This window comes from Lipophrys pholis (assembly GCF_963383615.2).
Source record: "Lipophrys pholis genome assembly, chromosome: 8".
NCBI classification, from domain to species: domain Eukaryota; kingdom Metazoa; phylum Chordata; class Actinopteri; order Blenniiformes; family Blenniidae; genus Lipophrys; species Lipophrys pholis.
The window spans coordinates 31,105,254-31,122,934 of NC_137630.1; the positions used below are offsets into that span (position 1 = coordinate 31,105,254).

At 42.3% G+C, this 17,681-nt stretch overlaps 1 protein-coding gene across 1 annotated transcript in view; it reads left to right on the forward strand.

The window, feature by feature from the left end:
• The first annotated feature begins 1,112 nt into the window (after nucleotides 1–1,112).
• cacna1fb (calcium channel, voltage-dependent, L type, alpha 1F subunit) overlaps nucleotides 1,113–17,681 on the forward strand; it is a 41,669-nt gene continuing 25,100 nt past the window's right edge. Inside the window, exons 1-7 of the mRNA XM_080470489.1 lie at nucleotides 1,113–1,527; nucleotides 10,778–11,049; nucleotides 12,339–12,439; nucleotides 12,654–12,759; nucleotides 14,952–15,091; nucleotides 16,951–17,105; nucleotides 17,384–17,536. Coding sequence (XP_080326615.1) covers nucleotides 1,506–1,527; nucleotides 10,778–11,049; nucleotides 12,339–12,439; nucleotides 12,654–12,759; nucleotides 14,952–15,091; nucleotides 16,951–17,105; nucleotides 17,384–17,536 — 949 coding nt within the window. The 5' untranslated portion in view covers nucleotides 1,113–1,505. The remainder of the gene's footprint in view (nucleotides 1,528–10,777; nucleotides 11,050–12,338; nucleotides 12,440–12,653; nucleotides 12,760–14,951; nucleotides 15,092–16,950; nucleotides 17,106–17,383; nucleotides 17,537–17,681) is intronic.

Consider the following 17,681-nt stretch of genomic DNA (forward strand, 5'->3'; position numbering starts at 1 on the left):
GCCAGCCAGCCATCCATCCATCCATCCATCCATCCATCCATCCATCCATCCATCCATCCACCCAGCCAGCCAGCCAGCCAGCCAGCCAGCCAGCCATCCATCCATCCATCCATCCATCCATCCATCCATCCATCCATCCATCCATCCAGCCAGCCAGCCAGCCAGCCATCCATCCATCCATCCATCCATCCATCCATCCATCCATCCATCCATCCATCCATCCATCCATCCATCCAGCCAATCAACCAACCAAACCAACCAAAACACAAATTTGGAACAAGTAACAATAAGCTAACAGAAAATACAAGACGAGAAAGAAAAAAACAATGTAAATAAATTATTATTGCAATTAAATGAAACAAAACTTGTTGAAAATATTTTTAAAAGTGCAAACACGTGATTAAAAAAAGACAAGTAAGCCCAAGAGGAGTTTAGATACCACACGAGCTACAAAAATAATAAAAAGGAAGGTTCATAAAATGAGCAGGAACGACACAATAAAATAATAAATAATTAGAAATAGTAAAAAAAAGTATTATAAGCAACTTCATTGATTTTGCTCGATTCAACAACCTTAAAATAATATTTAAGAAAACGCAGTAAATAAGAGCATCTACTCCCACCTTGGAGCCCCAGACATTATAAGACGGTTCCAAGGAGAACCCACATGAATCCACATGGTCAGTCAACAGAGATTCATAAGAGCCAGTTTTCTTTAGTGCGACTAGTTTTCTCTAGTTTTGGACTGGTTCACTCTAGTTCTGGAGTGGGTTTCTGTGGTTGTGGACTGGGTCTAGACTGGGTATCCTTAGTTGTGGAGTGGGTATAGACTGGTTTTATGTAGCTTATCCTCATCCTCATCCTCATCCTCATCCTCATCACTCTCCTCCTCTTCCTCAGCTCACATGTCTCCAGAGATGAAGTTGCTGGTCTGATTTTTATTGTCTCTGCGCCTTTAATTTGTCTCCAGCTGGCCTCCCCTTTAACACGAGCTTTTTCTGTTTAATCCCCAATTGGGAGGAGAGAGAGAGAGAGAGAGAGAGAGAGAGAGAGAGAGAGAGAGAGAGAGAGAGAGAGAGAGAGAGAGAGAGAGAGAGAGAGAGAGAGAGAGAGAGAGATTAATGAAGCCAAGCTGAAGGAAGAGGCTGAATTTGCCCCCCGGTTCTTTGGATTTACATCATTTTCTCCATTTTATTCACTTTTTTCTTCTTCGTCGTATTTGGATGTAAACGAACACGTGCATGGATGGATGGATGGATGGATGAATGAATTTATGAGTGAGAGAGTGAGTGAGTAAAGGATAGAGTGGACGGATGAGTGATGTGCAGCGGAGCAGACCTGTGTTAGTGTCAGACTTTCTTCTGGTGAATCGCGGGTGAGATGAGGAGAAGTTGGTGAAGAGAGGAGGAGGAGGAGGTGATGAAGACCAGAGTCCCGGTGAGAGTGATCAGAGAGCGGATCGATTGAAGATGATTCTCGGTGAGCGGAGCTGAGAAGCAGCGGAGATGTACGAGGAGAGCCGCAGAGGTGAGTGCGCTCTGCTCCATCCTCCGACCTGAGCGCTTCATCACTTCGATTTTTTTTTTTTTTGCCTCTGTGGACATTTACTGTTGAGGTTTTCTATTCTGCGTTCAATTTTCTGTCACGTTGTGTTAAAATTCTAGTTATTTTCCAAGTCTTTTTTTGTGGTTGTTTTGTGTCCCATGGCAATTTGGCAGTTTTTTTTTTTTTTGTTTTTTTTTATTCTTGCGTCTAATTGTGGATTTTATGTTTTTCTTTAGTCCTGTTGCGTCTTGTCAGAGTTGTTTTGCATCTTTGTAGTTTATTATTTTTGTCTTTTAGTGGTTTTGCATCTCTTCTTGGATGCCTTGTGTCTCTTTGTAGTTCTTTTATGTCTTGTCATAGTCGTCTTGTGTCTTTGGGGTTGTTTTGTGTCTCGTTGTACTTGTCATTGTCGTCTCTTTGTTATGCGTTGTGTCCCTTTGTCATCTTCTTGTGTCATTTCATAGTAGTTTTGTGTCACTTTCTGGTTGTTTTGTGTCTTTTCACAGTTGTTTTGTGTCACTTTGTGGTTGTTTGTTGTCTCTTAGTTGTTTTGAGACTCGGTTTCATTATTCGTGTGTCTTTGAGGTTGTTTTGTGTCCCTTCATAGTCCTCTTGCGTGTCCTTGTTGTCTTTTGTTGGTTTGTAGCTGTTTAGTTTCTTTTTGTGATTGTTTTGTGAACTTAAGTCTGTTGGTGGTTGTCATGTTTGTCTTTGTAGTTGTTTTGTGTCTCATTTCCTTCCGTTTTCATGTGTTTTTGTAGGTTTTTTTCGTTCTCCTTTGCTGTGTCATTGTTGTGGTGTCACGTTTCCATGAGAACTGAGCATGGCCACATGGGAAAGTCATGTTTATGTGGATACTACCAGTTGTCTTGTCTTTTATTTGGTCCTGTTCCACAGAGTGACCGTAGCTCCTTCCAATGAAGCATTTACTGACCACAGTAGTTATGTCTCAGTTCCTCTGTGTTGTAGCTTTATGGAACTAAATATCAGAGAGGTGTTGAAACTGTGTTTGGCCCCAGGTTTCTGTTGTTATTTTTCTTTCTATTTTCTTGATCATGTTGATATACAATGTTTGCTATATATCTAAAAGCTTCACATTTACATGGCAACCTTCTGAAGACCACGTCTGTTTACATGGCGATGGCAGAAACTCTGAAAATTATGTAGTATTCATGTTCGGCCACTTGTGGGTGCTGTTGGTAGTTTTTGTAATGAAACTACACACACATGCACAAAGAAAATAATATGCTCTTAACATTACCAATGGGAGTACACGGACATTCACATGGACAGACGAACATGTTGGATTGGTATTACGGTGACTATCAACTAGAAAACTTCCAAGTTTCAGGAGAGTACAAGATGAAGCATGAGCCTTTCCAGAAAGTTTCGTTTTTGCCCGTTTTTGAAAAGTTTCACCTTGGGAGTCGTAACAAATTTGTGGACTAATATACTTTATATTATCTTTTACTGGGAAATTGGCTTCTCACATCAAACTTTTAATTTATCATATAGACATATATTCCAAAAAATGAAATACATCAATATTTCCTTTAAATGAAAAAAAAAACATAAATACGCAAAGATGTATTAATTAATTAGCATGAAAACATAGCTGTGTTTACACATTAAATTTAAAGGCGTTGTTATCGATTCTTATTCGTCCTGTGAACATTTGTTATTCAGCCATTTTCAGAAACACAAGAAAACCTGCGATTTAGCAGAAAGCAGGAAAAGAAAGTCGAATACTGACGTTGGCGGTATTCAGTTAAATTTTAGTTTTCTGAATCGACTCAGTCTCTTGCCGCAGAACTTCAGATTAAAAGTTTTCAATGTTACGACCGTCCTTCGGCTATGAAAAGAAAATCCCTGACATTGCGAAGGGCTCCATCCTTATCAAAGGTTACCGTGAGGTTTTAAAGCAGCGTTTGAAATAAGCTTTGTTTCACGGCACCGAACAAAAGGTCGGATTAACTCTGCTGCCACGGCAACAGATGAAGTCACGTGTCCTAATGCTCATTTCCATGACTACGTTATCAGAAGGTCTGCGGAGGCCATCTCCACTCGGCGAGCTGAGGTTTGATCCTCTATTGGGATCGAGCGGATTAAAGTGAGTCATGCTTCAAAGAGACGGCCCACGCTGTCTGAGGTCAAAGGTCACACCTGAAACTGATCAAACTTCTCGGGTTATGATGTCACGGCTCAGAGATTGTACATACTGGTGGAGTTTGACGAATGGTTGCTCTCATGCTCATGTTGCCTGCACAGTGCAAGGTCTGACCTATGGCGACTTCCTGTGTTTGCAGTAATCATGATGACGACAATGTGAAGGGGAAGGAGAAAAAGAAAGGAGCTTGACAAGTCGAGGAGAGCATTTACTTTTAAAGGACAGCCACCTCAAAGTGTAAAAGAAAACCTACAGTGGCCACAAAACTTTTTAAATGATGGTTATTATTAAATAAATCCCATATTTTGGAGATAGAAGAGCCAAACGGTCCAAAATGTCCGATTTAAGAAGATTTTTTAGTTTGAGTAAGAGTTATAAGGAAACTCAAGTGGTCCCATTATAAAGCCTTGTGGAACTCCACGGGATGAACAGAAGTAGATCTGTTATTGTGAAACAAAATCACTATGTAACATCTCCACACCAGAAAATTCAGACGTTGAGAGGCCAGCTGATTGGCTACTCTTGATTTCCACTCAGTTCCGCAGAGCGAGTGTAACGGGGCCAAACTGTACCGATTGTAAAGGAGAGCTGTCTCGTTGTCGTCGATAATGTCAAAAGTATAAAACTGTTTTGTTTTTTTAACAATCAGTTGTATAGATATGGGGACGCCATACCCAACTTTGCCAACTAGACAATACTGTTATTGCACAAATGATTATATTAATATTAATTAACCATTTTTTAATGTTTCTTCTTGAGAGAAGACAAAGAATGTCAAGTAGCATGAACTACAATGTAAACCGACTCATCCAGAAACGTGGAAATATGCTGTGAAACTGTCGTTTCCATGGAAACGGCTACAGTCGGAGTGCTGATCGCGGGAGTTTGGGCGTGTTTTTCTCCGGCTCACGGTTGGTTTGGTAAAGCGCTCCGCCTCCAGCTGCTCGGCCTCTCTGTGGGAAACATCTGTCTCATCCTCTGTGTGGCAAACGGCCCAAACTGGCCTCGACCGCAGCGTCACCGCCCGGCCGCTGAGGAGAACCAGACCTCTGTACAGATTTACATTCATGACGTCGTGGCTCAGATACGGCCATGTCCAGTTTGTCTGTCCGTCCTCAGTTACACACTGAGATCTACACAAGACTCAACAAAACACAGTCTTTCTACATGATAATCCTTCTTTATGACACCTGAGGACGACGTTTGACTGTGAAATCCTTTAAATGGGTCAGTGACTGAAGCCTGGTGTAAAATTAGGGCTGCACTCATGATATCGAGATATCAACAATCGCGGTACACGTATCACAAGAGACTGACCGCACGGTTGGGTCTGGCTAAAATGGGGAAGACCAGGGGTGTCAAACATTGAGGCCCGTGGGCCAAAACCAGCCCGCAGGAGGCCTCAATCCAGCCCGCCAAATCAAAACCAGCCTGCAGGAGGCCTCAATCCAGCCCGCCAAATCAAAACCAGCCTGCAGGAGGCCTCAATCCAGCCCGCCAAATCAACAAACTACATTTTCTTTAACAACTTTCTCAAGAGTAGAGGACACAACGCAACACTGAGACCCGAGGTGAGACACTGGTGATGCTGCCATGAAAGCGAGTTACCTTGTTAACCAGTAAACTCGTCTATAACTCCCATAATGCCGCAGCTATAGGAGAAGTTTTTCGGAAACTTTGCTGTATTCTTCACCTGAAGGTTTCATTAGAATTGGCTTCATGCTGAGATTGTAGTAATTTTTCGTAGTAAAAGTTTAATTTACAAAAATATCAACATTTTCTTTCAAGCCACAAAAAAATTTAAATGTTAAAGTTTAAATTTAAAGGCTAATATGGCTCTATTCCCCCGGTCAGGCCCAAAGGTCACCTTTGACCTATTTTAATGAGACGTTCATGTTGAGGCTGTAGTTTGAAGTCCATGCTGAGCTGGTGTTTTTAATATTTTGGCTGACCCATTAGCAGGCTCAGATTGTTAGGAATATTCCCACTTTACGCTTTGTGATCTGTCTGTGACGCTAACGGATCATCCGCCACTTGCACACAGACCAACAACAACAAACAAGCTGGGGAGCATTGGAAGTCATAATGGCAGCTGCAGTGCCGTCGAGTTCAATCCAAAGAAACACAGTACAAAAATAATTTGGGATTATGTTGGATTAAAGGCAAAAGACACAAAAAAAAAGGGTTCTGCAAGATTTTTCTTTCTTAATGGGTTCACTTTTCAATGATCTCCTTCTTTCAACAAGTGTCCATATTGCAGCTAGAGATTGTCTTTTTCATTGAATTACTGATTTTGTTCTTACAAATTGGCTCTTTCCTCACAATAACATAATGTGGCGCTCCACAGGGCTTCTTAATGGGACCACTTTAGGTTTCTCAAAAAATGTTTTCTTCGAGTTCTAGCTTTAGAAATCAAAATAATGAAAACCTTAGTTAAGCTGACATTTTGTCCTACAGGGGTACTATTGGACACTATTTGCTTTTTACATCCAGCGATCAGGTTGTGCAACAGAGAGGCAGCAACAACACAACTGGCCTGAGAGTCAACAACTACAGTACAAAGTATAAATATAGTCGCTTGCTAACTTTCAGACGTTTTCACTTGCAGTAAGTCGGCAAAAAGCAACGTTCAGGCAGATTCCGGTTGTGGGTCCGTTTTGTGCAGCTGAAATGAGGCAATGTTGTCGACTTCAGCGTGGGAACGGTCTGAGCAGTGAGGAAGAAGAAACAACCGCCCCAACATGCACGAAATGAACTGATGACCTTCCAGCTGGACCAGGCTGGAGGGCAGCGTGACACACACACACACACACACACACACACACACACACACACACACACACACACACACACACACACACACACACACACACACACACACACACACACACACACACACACACACACACACACACACAGACTGGGCATTAAAAGTCGGAAGTTAACAAAGCGAACGGGGACTTGTGTGCGAGTGATGAGATGCCCTGTTAAACACACACACACACACACACACACACACACACACACACACACACACACACACACACACACACACACACACACACACACACACACACACACACACACACACTATATTTAGAGTCACTGGATACCCTCACACGGATGTCTCTGGATTGTGGGAACTGGAACACACACACACACACACACACACAGGGTCAGGTAGAACTTGCAAACTCCTCACTGAAAGCCAGAAGATAAATATTTTAAGAGCTTTTTTTTTTTTTAAGTTAGGGTCTGATAGATAGATTTTTTTCAACAATTCTATTAAAAAAACTTTTTTTTCTTAACAATATAATAGAACTTGAAGTCTATATTTTGTATTTAAGTGCACTGATTATGGTTATCACTGGCAGTTTCATTACATTATATTTTTCTTATTGATCTGCATATAAATCAATTGTATTTAACCACATTTCTAAGCCCTAAGCATCCCACACATGTCTCCATTTTCCTGAAGATAGAATAGAATAGAATAGAAATACTTTAAATCTAAACTTCAAAACCTGAAAGAAAGACGTCTCCTTGTCACTGAGACCAGGTTTGAGTTCTTTGAACGTCCCAAAGTGAAACAAGGATGAAACATCCTCACAGATATTAATATTCTCCATTAGTCCTTACTAAGCCATCTGCGCGCACACACACACACACACACACACACTGTCGTGTGGATGCTGTGAGCTGACTCGGGATAATTCGGGGATAATTAGACGGTTCTTGACGTCCTGCGGGTGAAGCAGCCCCACCAGCTCGTCCACAGGAGGACACAACGTGACCCCCCCCACCCCCCACAGAACCTCATTGGCCAGACGACAAACTGGCCGGGACTCGGCAGCTGCGAGGTCATAGGAGGAAACCTCCAGGGTGTTGGCGAGACGACCTGCGGCAGACTTTATTTTCCTCTTTAAAGCTAATGCTAGCTTCAGGCTAAGTGCCGTTGTCTGACTCAGCTGTCTGGAAGCTGAACTCAGGACTCGCTTTGAGGCTCTGCAGCATTTATTTAACTGAAACACGGCTTCTAGTTACAATTACGGCACATTTTTTACACCACAACGTTTTCAAGTGAAAAAACACACAACTTTCTCTGCCTCTCGAGCTCAAAAATGCAACTTTTGGAAAATGGCTCCCATGGTGGAACTTTTTGAAAAAAGGTCTGACACCATGGAAACAGGCGAGAACGCAACTTTATGAAATTGCCTGGGGTTTGTCTTCTTGTCGACAGCAGAAACACTGCTACTGGCCATACACACCACGGCCGTGGTAACTAGTTGTTGTGCATATGCTCAGTAGATGGACAATAACAACAATGTGTCATGACTCCCACTCCATATTCTCCTGGGACTTGGCAGTTTTATTTTGACAGTCAACGATCTAACTTAGCCGTCTGTGCATACAAATGTCTATGAACTCCCATTGTTAATGATTACAGTGTATTATTTTCTGAGTGCATGTGTGTGTGTGGGGGGTTACATTAAAACAACAGCAGCACCCACTAGTGGCCTTACATGAAAACTACATAGTTTTCATCATTTCTGCTGTTTCAGTAGAAATGGACATCGTTTCAAAAAGTTGCTGTGCTAACATGAAACCTAAACGTAAAAACAATGTCTTTTCAGTTAAACATGTTCGAGTAAAAGGGGCTTAAAAATACTCTTGAACTCAAACAGACTCGTGTGTTTTATGATGTTCAAAGGAACAGATTACCTGGACTCTCTTCCACAGTATTTTTTAAATCGGCGCCTTTCTGAGGGATTTTCAACAAGTGAAATATTGTTAGCAACAATGCTATACTGTAGTTACTGTATATTTAACTTGAGGTGGAATCCAGACGTGCTGTTCACAGTAGTTCACTGAATAATGTAAACAACAAACACAAGCAAGCAAAGAATTGTCAAAAACTAAACTACTGGGTGTCTTTAAGGGCCAAGAGACCAAGTACCAGATTTTACATGTATATTCTGTATAATATGTCACATTTAAAGCTAAATAGATGGTTTCTCATGGTTGATTCAGTCAGAAAACGACACTACTGCAAACATGTTGTGGCAGAGTGTCACAAGTTTAGATTTTAACAACATATTCGGAAGAAAACGACAGTTTCAAGTGGCGATGTTACAAAACCCTGATTTGTTATATTTACTGTTGGCATGCAAGGAAGGAAAGACCTGCAAGCTGCAGCAAAGCATGCTGGGAAACGCAGGCAATCTAGGAAAATGACTGAACGGGGGGGGGGGGGGGGGGGGGCGTAAGCGAGAGAGATAGAGAGAGAGGGAACGATAGAGAGAGAGAGAGAGAGAGAGAGGGCAAAGGGGGAATAATCATGTAATCTGGGTTTATCTGTGTGTGTGTGTTCAGAGTCCTCAGGTACCAACACATAAATCACGGCCCACATCACACACACACACACACACACACACACACACACACACACACACACACACACACACACACACACACACACACACACACACACACACACACACACACACACACACACACACACACACACACACACACACAGATAGAGATCTAGGTCACAGCTGTTCACTACAATATTTCTGTTTTCACCTCCTCTGGAAACTGTCACATTTCTCCTCTCTTTGCTCTTCCTCCTCCTCTTCCTCCTCTTATCCTCTGACACTGATCAGACACACACACATCAGGATGACCACCGATATTCAGGAGATACTGGAGGGGGAACCTGCCAGACCAGAAAAAAACATCAGTGCCTCATAAAAACCTCCAGAAGGAGACTGATGGATGAACTAATGGACACATACTAAATCGTCTCACACCACCAATAAAATATCTTACATTTAAATAAATATAGCCAAGAGTTGCATATACAAAAATAGTAGGAATTAAATACTCAACTTGAGCCCTGGCTTCACAGTGTTTCAAGTGAGTATCGCTTTTGTGTTTTCATTTCAGAAAGGTTTTGCGTTTGGACGACAAAGTTCTGAAAATGATGTCAGTTGAGACGGAAATGGCAGAAACGCTGAAAATGATGCAGTCAGCATGCCGGGCCACAAGTTGGCGCTGTTGTTTGTTTTTGTAATGAAACCACACAGACACCTGGCCGTAGAGCACCACATTCCATAAACATTTGAAAACTACGAGTACACAGACATTCATATGGACGACGACGTTGGGTTGCTGTTACGGGTGATTCTCAACTAAATCCAGACGATGGGATAGGGCATGTGCAGTTTGTTGAAGGAGCGTTGTTGAATTAAAAAGAGTGAGCAGCACATACAGCACTCTGGAGGCCGCCATAGTTGTTATTGTCCTTCCAGACGTTTTGAAAAGTCACACCGGTGTCATGTGAATGGACAACCAAAACGCAACATACGTTTTGTGTATTTTAGCTTGAAAACATTAAACAGGGCCTTAGACCACATCTAAACAGAGATAAAAACTTTGCTTACAGAAGATTAGAAAACCAGAACTGCATCGAGAAACGTGACTGTCCAGTGTTTCCGTTGTTTCCGTGGGAACAGACAATATTTATAGAACGTTGAGGTGTAAATGCGAAGCTGAAACGATAATTCAAAAATGTCATGTAAACGGAGTTAGCATGTTACAGCCAGAGTAATATATTTACATTATTTTATTATTAAAAGAGCATTTTTAAAAAACTGATTTCATACAAGCGAGTTGATTTACCGATGATCTAATCATTTCCATTGTTATAAGACATACTGCAACTACTCAAACCGGCAGGTTTGCTTTATGTTGATTTCTATGTTCTTTGAAATGAGGAGAGAATATTAGATTATTACCCTCTTTGTGGGATTAAATAATAATAATTAGGAAATATTTATTTCTGGAATTTTATTGCGACATTTTTTGTACTGACCTGAAATGTTTAGAAACACAAAGAAACCCTTTGTTTTGCTTTTTGGTAATTTTTTACAATGACTTGAAGCTGCTGAAGACTTAATGTTGAACCTCAATCAGTCTTCATATCCATCTTTTGTTATGTGATGAATGTTATCATTTAGTAAAATATAAGTGACAGGAGAGTACTCTGTGTACTTTTTACAGGTAATGGTCGTAACGGCTACACCAAGGCAGTGGATGGAGAAGACGGATGCGGGGAGGGTGAGGAAGAAGGGGAGGGAGGAGAGGGGGATGGAGGAGGAGGAGGAGGAGGAGGAGGAGAAGAAAGAGGAGGCGAGGAGAAGGATGCAGAGTGGGACGAGGAATTGGATGGAGAAAATGAGGGAAGTGTGAGGATGACAAGGACCGACACGCTTCACTCGACCACAAGTTCAACAGGAACGCAAAGGAAACGAGGGCAACACGCCAAGAAACAGGTGAGACAATGCACTAAAATGGTCTGAGACAATGTGTTAAAATCTTGCAAGACAGTGCGTTACAATCTTGTGGGACAATGTGTTAAAATCTTGTGGGACAATGTGCTGAAATCTTCTGGGACAACGCGCTAAAAAATGTTGAGACAACGTGTTAAAATCTTGTGGGACAACACAGTAAAATCATGTGAGACAATGCGTTAAAATCTTGCGAGACAGTGCGTTAAAATCTTGTGGGACAACACACTAAAATCATGTGAGACAATGTGTTAAAATCTTGTGGGACAATGTGCTGAAATCTTCTGGGACAACGCGCTAAACAAATTTGAGACAATGTGTTAAAATCTTGTGGGACAACATGCAAAAAGTCTTTTGAGACAATGTGTGAAAATCTTGTGTGACAATGTGTAAAAATCTTGTGGGACAACGTGCAGATTTTTTTTAAGACGATGCATTGAACTCTTTTGAGACAAGGCACTAAAATGGTCTGAGACAATGTGCTAAAATCTTTCGAGACAATGCATTAAAATGTTGTGGGACAACGTGCTGAAATGTTGTGGGACAACGTGCTAAAATCTTTTGAGACAATGTGTTAAAATCTTTTGAGACAATGTGTTAAAATCTTGTGGGACAATGTGCTGAAATCTTCTGGGACAATGCGTTAAAATCTTGTAGGACAACATGTTAAAATCTTGTAGGACAACATGTTAAAATCTTGTGGGACAACGTGTTAAAATCTTGTAGGACAACATGTTAAAATCTTGTGGGACAACGTGCTAAAATCTTGTGAGACAATGCACTAAAATATTTTGAGACAATGTGTTAAACTCTTTTGAGAAAATGTGCCAAAGTCAAGTGCGACAACACATTAAAAATCTTGTGAGACACACCGCAATTATTTGAGACAACGTGCTCAGACAATGCGCAAAAATCTTGTGACAATATCTTAAGGATGGTTGAGACAACATGTCAAAATTGTCAGACAACAGGTTAGAAACAAGCTAAAAACAGGTGAGCTGATTCTGATGATGTAATGACTACATAACTGATGATACTGATTATTCAACTGATGATGCTGATTTTCAATTGATTATTCTGATGAAGTCATTGCTGATGTTATCGATGCTTGTGATTTTGTAATGGATGCTGATTATGTCATCGATTGTTCGAAAGACGTCACTGACGTCGCTGATGATGTGGTGATTCTGATGATGTCATCGATTATGCTGATTATGTCAGTGATTATGCCGATTGTGTTACTGATTATTCTGATGACGTCACTGTCTCCACAGGTACAGGGCAGTAATCAGGTGCAGCGAGCTCCTCGAGCGTTGTTCTGTCTGAAGCTCAACAACCCAATCAGGCGAGCAGCGCTGTCAATCGTCGAGTGGAAGTATCCTTCAACCGATCGATCAGCGGCCATTCTACTCATTCCGAATCTAGCTCACGTGCTTACAATAATCAATAAATGCTAATGCTTGCTACACGTAGGGTGGACTTAGCCGAAGGTGACATCGTTGACAATCTGGTATCATTCATGTTCGATGAACGTGCTCAAAGTAGGAACACCAGAAACAGCAAAACTCTTTCCTGAGCTCGTTTGTCAGACCTTTCGATATCTTCATCCTGTTAGCCATCTTTGCTAACTGTGTTGCTCTGGGAGTGTCCAAACCGTTTCCAGAGGATGACTCCAACTCCACCAACCACGACCTGGTGAGTTTTTAATGTTCTAAACTAGTGACTGTCTCACCCCCGGCGGCTGTGGCGCCTCCATTAGTGTGTGAACGTGTCTGTGAATGTGGTTAACGATGCAGAGCGCTTTGGGAGTGTGATGCTAAACGCTGCTGCGGTGCATAGTCACCACACTCGTAGTATTTCTTCTGCACATGCTCAGTAGATGGACAATAAGAACAATGTTTCCTCCAGTGTGTCATGACTCCCAGTCCATAGTCTCCTGGACTTGGTGCTTTTATTTTGACAGTCACCGTAAGAAAAATCCAGCTTGGTCGTCTGTCCACTGGAATGTCCTCGTTCTCCCATCGTTAATGTTTAGAACGTGAACATGTGTGTGTGGTTTCATTACAAAAACACACAACGGCCCCCACTCGTAGCCTGGCATGCTAACTACATTGTTTTCAAGGTTTCTGCTGTTTTCGTGGAAACTGATATTGTTTGACGTGTAAATGCGAAACCTTTCTGAAACAAAAAACAACCACAAAAACTATGTGTTTTCACATGAAATGCGGTGGTGTAAAAGGGGCCTAACCTTTGCAGTTAGTGCGGCAGCGGGGCTGAGATGGTCACGTCCTCCAACTCTAGCAAACTCATTAAAGCTTTGACAATTATCTCTGTTTTCCTTCACAGTAATAAATTCTTTGCGTGCTTGTGGCAGAAGCTGCAGTGTTAAATGTTGCTTCATAACAAACGATTGTGGACTCTGGGGGCCTAATCGTCAGGAGGTTGGAGCATTGGAGCTGGGTTCTGAGTGAGGCTCCTCAGTGTTCAGTGCTTCTCTAGCTGCAGGCGTCAGGGGTCAGGGGTAAACGTGGGTGCAGGAGATGAATGATGTGTCTGTGATCAGATCTGAGGAGTTTCTGCTCTGATGGTTCTACTTCTACTTCATCACTCTCTCCCTCGAACACTCTTGATTTACTGTCCAACTGTACTCGTTGTCCATGCAGTCACTTTGTGTTGAAGTGACGTCTCAGCCACCGTGAGCAAAGCTAACGCTAGCTGACAAACAGGAAAACACAGCGGCCTCAGCTAAAGCGGTCTCCACGGATAAAGCTAATAGTTTTCCAGACTCGTTGAAGTAGATCCAGACTTACAAAACCAGACCCAGACGACACTAAACCAGACCCAGGCTCCATTTACGCAACGCATCATTTTCACATTTCTGTTTCAGACGTTTCACATTTTCACGGCACAAATGTTGAAAACGATGTAGTTTTCACGTTGAGTTCACGTTGAGCCACTAGTTGGTGCTGTTGGTTGTTTTTGTAATGAAACCACACACACATGCACGCAGAGAACAAAACGCTATAAACATCAACACTGGGAGAACACTGACATTCTCCTGGACAGACGACCAAGTTGGATTGTTATTACGGTGACTGTCAAAATAAAAGTACCAAGTCCCAGGAGAATATGGACTGGGAGTCACGACACTACGGAGGAAACTTTGTTCTGATTGTGCATCCACTGAGCAACGTTTACACGACAGAGTGTTTTACAAAGGTTCCACCTTGGGAGCCGTTTTCAGAGCCTCCGAGCATCGTTGTCATGGAAACAACTTTCCAAAACACAATGGAAGTTTTTGTGTTTTCACTACATTTTGCTTTACATAATTGAAAAGGAGCACTTTAAAACATCGTCACGTAAACAGGACCTTAGACTCTTTGGACTTGATTTCTTTCAACTACACTGGATCTCTAAACCACAGAGAGACTCATTAATTGAATCCAAAGATTATTTTTTTCTTAAATAAAGTGTAATAGTTTAAATCAGACTCAACTCTTTAGAGTAGAGCCACACTTTTTTGAAGTACACAGACTATTTAAACAAGACCTCAAACTATTCAGACCATTTAAAAAGACTAATTCTCGAAGGTTTTGCTGAAAACACGAGGTAGAGAAAGTCTCATTCCCCATTTGGAAAAATATATCTGCAAATTCTGGAGCTCCCAGTGGGAAAATGGATGGTTTAGGATTTAACTAAATGTTTTTCTGGACATGTGATGGTTTTTTTTGTTGTTGAACATTATCTACAGTGAAAAGATCAAACATGGAACTGTAGAAAATTATATAAAGTACATATACAGTCTGTTATAGACTGGCGATAAATAGAACGCTGGGATTGGCTTCAGCACCCTGCGACAGCATATCACACAGCGTTTTGTTTTTCAGGAACAAGTGGAGTACGTCTTCCTCATCATCTTCACCATTGAGACCTTCCTGAAGATCCTGGCGTACGGACTGGTCATGCACCCGAGCTCCTACATCCGCAATGGCTGGAACCTCCTCGACTTCGTCATCGTCATCGTCGGGTGAGAAAATATCAGATTCTCTATCTGGAATGTTACTCAGTCCTTCGAATGGAACCTTCTTCCTCTCGATTCTTCCTCTGTAAAACTTCACTCTGTACATTCGGGTTTTTGCTTAAGGTTGAGTTTTATCCCGAAGATCTTGGTTCCCTCAGTAGAACCTTGTTGTGTGTTCACCCTCTGGTTGTTGGTTCACTCTCTCAAAGGTTGTTCTCCAGATGGATTTAGTTTCTTCCTGAAGATCTTTGTTTGTCTCTACAGAACCTGTTTAGTTCTGTGTTGATTCCCGTTATTCTTCTGTCATGTGGATGTGTTTTCCGTTTATTCTTCTTCGGTTCACTCGTCTCTGAATTCATCCGACAGTAGATCTTGGTTACCCTGGTAGAACCTGCTTCTTTTGGGCCAAACTGGTTCTCCACATAGATTTCCGGTTTGTCTCTGTAGGTCCAGGATCTCCCCGTTGAACTTTATTGTCCTTGTGATTTGGTGTTCCTCCAATATGTCTTGTTTCCTTCTGTAGAACCCAGTTCTGTTTGCTGGTTTTCTCCGAAGAGCTTTTGTCTCTATTGATCTTACATTTCTCAATTGATTGTGGTTCTCCCTATAGAATCCTCTACACTTTCTCCAGTCTGATTATTTTTGTAGATAATACTTCTCTTTATATGTATGTCTTGATCCTAGTTATGTTGACATTTCCCAGTTCTCCTCAGAGGTCCTGGTGCTTGTTTTTTTTTTTAGCTATCTGGTTTGATGTGTACTTTCTGCTCCTCGGTTTCTGTCTTGAGCTTCGGATGTGATTCAGGTGTTTCGACGTGGCTCAGGACCAGGTTTGATATTTCAGACAGTGAACTCTGGACTAAAGTGTTCCACAGTCCTGCTGACCAGGATGCAGTGGGGGCCCTGAGACACGGGGTCTGGGAGACGGTTTATGCGACAATGTTTAGAAGTGAAAATGCAAAACGTTTGTTGCCTTTTGGGTGTCCAGTCACACGACAATGGAGCTTAAAGCCAGTGAAAAATTTACTTTTTGGAAATGACTCCCAAGGTGGAACTTTTTGAAAATTTTATGACTCTGTGGACACGGGGGGGGGGATGTAACTTTCTGAAAACACTCGGCATCCGTCTCCATCTGGACTGCGGAAACGCTGCTACTCGAAGGCGCACCACGGCCATAATAAATAGTTCTTAATCAGCACATCCGCGAGAAGATAGACAATGACAACAGTGTTTGCCTCCAGAGTTTCATGTCCACATTCTTCTGGGAGTTGGTAGTTTATAGTTGGCAATCATCACAACAGCAATCGAACTTGGTCTGTCCACACGAATGTCTGTCTTCTCCCATTGTTAACCAAAAGCACGGACGAGTGGCCCAACATGAAAACTGCAACGTTATCAGCGTTTCCATGTAAACAGACTTTGTTTTCAAAACATTGCCAGATAAATGCAAATCTTTTCTGAAACTTTTCACTTGGAAGGTTGGAAACGGGGTCTGATTCTGCCCCCGAGCACCTGGCAGCACCTGCTGAGCTCACAGCTCGCCCTGCAGGTCCTGCATGTGTTGTGTCCTGGCTGCAGGATGTCTTCAGAGTGATGATGATGATGATGGTGGTAATGATGATGAAGAAGCCTGTAGTTATGGTAACACTCTGCTCCACTTTGCAGTGGGAAAGGATCCTGCATGTGGGACACTGAGCAGTGATCGAATCCTCTCTGGGAGTAAATCCAGTTTCTGTTTTTGGCACTATACAAATGAAATAAAATTTAATTGAATATAAATGAATCAGCAAGTCGTACAGTTATGGTAACAGTTATGGTTGTAACGTGTGATTCACAACACTGGTGGTTACCTTCTTCTTCTTCAGGTTGTTCAGCGTCGTCCTGGAAACGATGACCCACAAGCCGACTGGCGAGCAGGCAATGACGCATCACGTGCCGGGAAAACCTGGAGGTCTGGACGTCAAAGCTCTGAGAGCCTTCAGAGTGCTCAGGCCCCTCCGACTGGTGTCCGGAGTCCCCAGTGAGTGTGTGTCAGTGTGTGTGTGTTCGCTTGTTCCCCCGCACCAATGAGGTTCACAACCTCAAGGGTCTAAAACTGGGACCCCAGGAGGTGGAGTCTGGTATTGCAATATGTGTTGCGGGTCCTGATTCGTGTGTGTGTGTGTGTGTGTGTGTGTGTGTGTGTGTGTGTGTGTGTGTGTGTGTGTGTGTGTGTGTGTGTGTGTGTGTGTGTGTGTGTGTGTGTGTGTGTGTATGTGTGTGTGTGTGTGTGTGTGTGTGTGTGTGTGTGTGTGTCAGGTCTGCAGATTGTGTTGAACTCCATCATGAAAGCGATGGTTCCTCTGCTGCACATCGCTCTGCTCGTCCTCTTTGTCATCATCATCTACGCCATCATCGGACTCGAGCTCTTCATCGGACGCATGCACAAGACCTGCTACTACACGAAGACGGGTACCGACATGTAGAAAAAACAAAATGAAAAAATAGAGAAAACAGAAGTCGAGACTATATATGAAGACATGCAGAAAAATATAGACAAATCATCATGAAAATGTGCAGGAAAGGTGGGAAGAAATATACAAAACAATCAAAACTT